This window comes from Tupaia chinensis, unplaced genomic scaffold (assembly GCF_000334495.1).
Source record: "Tupaia chinensis unplaced genomic scaffold, TupChi_1.0 Scaffold000068_1, whole genome shotgun sequence".
In the NCBI taxonomy this organism is placed as follows: domain Eukaryota; kingdom Metazoa; phylum Chordata; class Mammalia; order Scandentia; family Tupaiidae; genus Tupaia; species Tupaia belangeri.
In genome coordinates, this window is record NW_006159528.1 from 903071 (window position 1) to 909835 (window position 6765).

General features: G+C 37.7%; 1 protein-coding gene across 4 annotated transcripts in view; it reads left to right on the plus strand.

Moving 5' to 3' along the window:
• Nucleotides 1-875, plus strand: part of NUDT12 (nudix hydrolase 12) — an 18340-nt gene extending 17465 nt beyond the window's left edge. For all 4 annotated transcript variants that reach the window (XM_014583278.2, XM_014583276.2, XM_014583273.2 and 1 more), the window contains exon 7: nucleotides 549-875. In XM_014583278.2, the coding sequence (XP_014438764.1) occupies nucleotides 549-659 (111 nt within the window). In that variant the 3' untranslated portion in view covers nucleotides 660-875. The remainder of the gene's footprint in view (nucleotides 1-548) is intronic.
• The last annotated feature ends 5890 nt before the right edge of the window (nucleotides 876-6765 follow it).

Sequence of the window (6765 nt, forward strand, 5' to 3'; positions counted from 1 at the left end):
CATCTGGGGTTGGCACACGTTCTAAATAGAGGGGAAAAAAAAAAAAAGAGTCACTGTGTGCCGCCTCCATGGTACAGTGGTAATGTGCTACTCAGGAGAAGGCAGCTCCCACATGGCAGCCATAGTTTGAGCATGCAGCCCAGTCAGCCCGGACATGCCAGCCACATGTGCAGCTGCCCCAGATCCAGTGGCTGGAGCACTGAAGAAAGGGGATCATGGCATGACCAAAATCTGTGGAGGACACTCAGCTTTCTCTCTCCTCCCCACACTAATTCATTCTTTCACTTTCATGTATATATCCATGAGGTCTATCATGAGTAAAGGAATAAAAAGGTTTATAAATGAAAAAAAAAATTGAGTCACTAACTCAATGAAGCACTTAAAAATGCTGTGTTCATTTTTACATGATGTATACAGATATTGTCACTTTCTACTGTTATCCTTCACTGTAAAGGTTCTCACATTTTATCTGCATTGTGTGGCGTGGAAATAGTATTGAAATACGACAGCTTCAAAATCTTAACACATTTCGTTGTGGTGTGTTTCAGGTCGTGGATGTTCTAACCAAAGGGAAGCAGCAGGCGTTCTTTGTGCCACCAAGCCGAGCTATTGCACATCAGTTAATCAAACACTGGATTGGAATCAGCCCCAGTCTCTAAGTCAAAGCTAGGGGCTGTGGAAGAATTATTTGATTTCTACTTACTCCTCAGGTGAAATTAGAAATGTTCAGTGGTCTGAGTATCACATCATCAAATATCATGTTGGGTTTTCAAAATATTTTCAAAGTGTGCTTTCCACCTTTACCACAGAATTCGTATTTTTTAAATTAAATTGATTTGGGACCAGCAGGTTGCACAGTGGTTAAAGCACTGGACTCCAGCATCGCCAACTGTGGTTCGAGTCTTGGGCCCGGTGGCTTGAAGCTCACATTGGGCAAATGTGCGTGAGTCCCCAAAATCCTGAGAGGAGAGTGGAGGAGAAGGGATTGTGGCATGGCCATTTCCCCTGGAGAGTGATTTCTCACTTTCTCTTTCTCTGGCAAGCACACATGCCCTATAGCAAAACATTTTTCAAAACAAATGAAATAGCCTCATATTTTGTTAAATATGGATCAGTCTTCTCCTAACACTTTATTTTTGGTTGTGCTTCACAATTTTATCTCACAAAACCATATTTCTAATAAGAGTCATCACGTTATAAAGAAGTATGTTCTAGAAATATAAATAAACCTAAATTCCAGCACCTCTTTAAAGCATTAGGCTGATGACTACAGTTCCATATATGTGAAATGAAACAAAACAGTTGCAGTGAATTTTGTGCCTCTATTGATTTTTGTTTTGTTTTGTTTTGTTTTCCATTACCATAAAGGTTCTTTAAGTTGTTGCCCTCTTACATTTCACGCATCTTCCCAGAACAGTCTTACTCTTTCTTCCTGGTTCCATTTTTCTTGCAGTGCTGCTGTGAGAGTGTTGCAAGTAATCCAATCTGACCAATATTAAGAATTTTCTATTTTAGCAATTAACTCTATAGTGATCTTAGAATATCATATTCTCTCTTTTTTTTTTTTCTTTTGAGAGGTTTTTGCTATAGGGCGTGTGCGCTCGCCAGACAGACAGAGAGACAGAAAGCGAGAAATCGCCCCCCAGGGGGGATGGTCACACCGCAATTCCTTCTCCTCCATTCTCTTCTCGGGATCTTGGGCACGCACGCACACACACCCGGCGTGAGTTCTAAGCCACCGGGTCCGGGACGCGAACCACGGTCGACTAAGTGGGAATCCAGCGACATAGCCATTACGCTAACTGCTGGTTCCCAGAATATCATATTCTTGTAGGAGAGCTTTAACTGAGAGCATACCATTGTGTCAGGTACCTCCTCGTTAAACCTAAAATTAAGAAACACATGTATATGTTACTTAGATTCTGAGTTGTTCTTAAGATAAATCAAAATTCCTTGCTTTTTCACTGAAATTAAACATATTTTAAAGGAATTATCCTGAAAGGTCAAATATTAAATAAATCCCACAAGGATTTTACATACTTCATTTTAAAACTGGTATTGTTTCATTTTGTGAAGATGGAGTGTCTGTGTTAGCGGACTAGTATGTGATTATTCTCAACAATATTTATTATGTCCTAATACACCATCTCAGTTTGAGCCTTATTTCAACACATTCTAAAAAGCCTTGATAAAGTAAGCATTTCTTAGAAGTGAATCAGTAAGATTCTAGAAAAAGTGAGTTGTAGTCGTTCACAGTTTTACAACATAGAAACTCATATAAGGCTGTTTTGAAATTGTTTCAAAAGTAATTTATAAATGTACTAATTTATATAATTTGGCTCTTTACTATTGTATGGTAGGACTGGAACAGACCTTAGGGATAATGTAATTTACTCTCCTTATTTTATGGATAAGGATATGGAAATCCTAGAAGGAGAATTTACTTAATTGGTGAAAATTACACAATGAATTAATTTTAACTGTCTGTACTATATAAACCAAAGCAAGATTCTGCCTGTAAGAGGAAATAGAAATTATTGCTAAAATTTATGTATATTAAATGAAAACAAGGAATAATAAGAATAATAAATTTAGCCTACCAAATATTGTCAATTAAAATTGCATTTTGGGTAAAATATATTTACTAGCACAGCTCAGCCACAGTGGCACAAGCAGTATGGTGTTCTGGAGCAGTATGCTCCAGAAGGTGGTACCACATGGGGGCCCAGAGGTGGTTTCTGGACCGACCTAAGCAGGCACAGCCTAACTAACTTGGGAGGCCAGGGCAAGGGGCTCTCCACTTGGAGAGACCCTGTCAAAAATCTCTCCCTTTCCCTATTTCTCATTAAAAAAAAAAAAAAATTATGTAAGATTACTTTCTCAGATAAAACTTCTCATTAAAAAAGAATATTTAATTTATATAAGTTAACTTTCTCAGATGAAATTTTATTTTACTAATGAGTGATTTTCATAGTAATCGATGGATGCTTATTGATACCAGGACTTTAAACAGAGTTAAGACTTACACAGGACATTTAGTTACGTAATAAAATTTGAACTGCTCACTATGAAAATGACGTGCCTTGATTATTCTCAATTACTTGAAGTTCAGTTTTACTGAGAAGTACGTTTAATGCCTCCATAAGTACTCTAAGATTACATTGTAAAATTCCAGATTCTATAATGTTAGGATTGGGAAGTAAAATACAAAGCGTCAATAAATATAGCTCTAAGTTTGGGTTTGGATATTTAATCCCATACTCTGTGAAAATCAGTAAGCATTGTTTTAATAATTCTTAAATTGCTAACCTCTGAGAGGTGATTGCTACATGTAAAAAGAAGGAATGGCTGAACCAGACTGCTAGTGGTGAGAATGGCATGAATGTATTCTAATGGAAATAGATGTAACACTACATTAAAATATTTGTCTATTTTATTTTGTGTTATGTTTTTCTTAAAATGATTTGATAATATTTTTTAATGACAAAAATCCAGATTTCGGTCATCCCCTGTTTAGAATTAATGATGTAGGTTTTTTAAAAGTATTTTATTTTATACAAAAATATTTTCCATATTTGAGAAATTTAGAATTTTTATTGGAATCTTAAACTTCATAGGTTAGTGTCAAATGGGTACACCTTTGAACAGACTTACATATATGCATACATACATAAAGTCAATGATTTTTGATCTTCACATTTGAAGTCACTTATCTCGTATCTTATATATTTTTATCACCTGTCTAATATTGTTAATGCTTGCATTTTGAAATTTTTACTTATTTACTGTTACCAATGAAATATTATTTATAGACACTCTCTATCTTACTTAGTTGGTAAAAACGTCTGTCAAATTCAAGGATTGGGTTAGGGGTTTGGTGAAGACAGGAGGGAGACAACAGGTGGAGACCATTATGTGGAAGGAGGAGGTGTGATTCATAAACCTCACACTGGATTTAGTCTCACAACAAAGGCCAGCACACAGCTGTTCCTAGAGCCGTGTTGCAAATGTGGATAAAGTCAAGTAGTGACTGAAAACGTTCTATAAAATGAGTCCAATAATTACTTAAAATGCAAAATTTTGTAGATTCTCTAGTAGAAAAGAATGTAAGACCAAGTCCAACGTGCAAAATTAGAATTTTCTGTCCTCAGATATAAACGATCTATCAGTAGGTTTTGAGGCAAACCAAGAGTACCTGCAGAGAGATTCAGAAAGGAGGGCAGGGGCCAAATGTCACGGAGCCTTGACCCGGGCAGATGAGGGGCAGGCTGTATTTTCAGGAGGCAGGGGAAATAAGCGCCTCCCTCTTGGAAGAGTTCGTTGGTTGGGAGCTGGCCAGACACTTGCTCATGATAGTAAAGTAAATGCTGGAAAGGATTTTCTTCCCCCACACTGTATCTTTTCCTTCCCAGGGCACTCAGGGTAGAATTCAAGACAGCTTCCGAAAAAATGAAATTCATTATCATATACAATAGATTTCCAAACAATTTCTGTTCTCAAAGTAGAAATGACCCAAAGGGAGGTGATTCAGATTGTTAGGATGGTATGGGTACTCACCGCTTAAATTCTTTAACTTGTTTGGGAAATTTTTTCATTGAATGAACATGTAAACGTGTTAATTGGGCTAACAGAAAATCCCTCACCCTACTGTTACTGAGGGACAGTCACATATAATTGTGCTCATTGGTGGAAGTGACACTTTAAATTCCTTATTTCCTCAAGAACACCATTTCTCTTCTTGCTAGGCAGAAAAAAGCCATAGCCCCAGACAATGGGTATTTCTCCTTTTTAAACTCCATTGGAATGATGTTCTCCAGAAGAGTGCGGGCTGTTGTGAAATTTAAAAATGGGTTTTAAGTTTAAAATAAAAAAGGCTTTTTGCTAATGGAAACATTTTTCTTTCTAACAAGTCTGATAAAGAGACAAACTGCAGATTCTAGAATGAATAACTGTCCTGGCTTTGCATTCCTAGATGCCTGAGAACTGTACCTGACTCACTCCAGTCTCACCCCTGATGGATTAAGAGCATTCTTCTAATCACTTAGCTTGTGAGGTGCTTTTCCTTTTAGTAATGTGGAAGTTCCACCCAGGAGTAGAAACTGAAAATGGTACTCATCTATTTTAGGACTGCATAAGTGGACAACCGATCTAGTCTGAAGTTTATTTTTGTTTACTTTTTATCCTGCCCATTTTACTTTAGCCTGAAATTGTAGTCTGTTGGAGCAGTGTGATACTCTGAACACCTCAGCGGAGTGCCTTATAAATATTTATTACTGCTCTCAGGTGGCCGGGAGCCAAAGTCATCTCTATCAGTAGGGGGAGAAAACGATTTAAAATGTCATTTGTCCAACAGCTTTACCACTAAGAGTTATTTTGCCACTTTTTTTTTTTTCTTTTCTTCTCCCCCCCCCCCCGGTTTACTTGTGTTTATGGAACTGGTTAGAATACGCTAGCATCAAACAGTGTGTCTGGAGAGTTTGGAACACCAAAGAAATGATACCCAGATGATATGTGCAAATGCAAGCCGTGGGCTTTGTGGTCCTGACGGTCAGTCCCCTCTGCATCACCACGGGGCTTCGTGAAGGGCGCAGGGAGAGCCGCCAGTGGTACTCACATGTCCTGGAAAGTCAGGAGAATATGCGCCTACATCTTAGTGGACCTCCAAGTGCTCGTGGCAAGGGATCCAATCATTGTTTGTTCATAAAGACACCATGAAGTTATTTTGCACAACTAACTAGATTTGCCACACCACTCCTTTTCTTTAGTTCCCAACCACTGTTCAAACTCATGAATAATAGACACATTTTTCATTCTATTATGTTGATAAGTTTATCACGTAAGAAGCTTTGTTTTATTTTACACAGTGACAACTGTATGTACATGGTCTTAACATCAGCACTAATAAATTGTAAATTTTCCTCAAATGCTGACTTCTGGACCATGTAAAAGTTTTTGTTGTTTTTTGTCTTTTTTCCAAAATATTTCTAAGAATTACTTAAGGAAACCTATTTACAACAAACTCCTATGAACCTATAACTCTGGTTAGCTTATTCTCATAGTCCTAATAATATTTACAGAGGAATTTATATAATAGAATGGTGTCAATAATATCACTTTATCTTTAATACTATGAAAAGAGATTAGTATCATCCCCATTTTACAGTTGACTGGGAAAGGATAACTTTCTCTTTTTTTTGGAGAGGTTTTTGCTATAGGGTGCATGCACTCCCCAGACAAAGAAAGTGAGAAATCACCCCCCCAGGGGCAATGGCCACGCCACAATCCCTTCTCCTCCATTCTCCTCTTGGGATCTTGGGCACGCACGCACACGCACCCGACGTGAGTTTAAGCCACTGGGTCAGGGACTTGAACCGCGGTCGACTACGTGGGAGTCCAGCGACATAGTCATTATGCTAACTGCTGGTCCCGGAATGTATAACTTTCTCAAAGTCACACACTTAATAAGAGTCAAAGCTTAAACCCAATATTTCACTCCAGATCCTTTCATTTTTTTACTTACTAGACCTATCTTAAAGAAATTTCTTAAATAATGCTCCATTGACAAAGGCAGGTCCAGATTCAGTGTCCTCTTTCAGTCCCTTAAATTTTGGTCATTTTTTTAGGTTGAATATTCTACTCTTGTTATTCTGCAAAATTTTTAGGACCTTCTCTACTTACTTGGTTTCCAAATTTCTGTCTCCTCCTATTAGATATCCGTACTTGGCTGTCTCAGAGTCTTCCAAATTCTACATTTCTAAAATTATC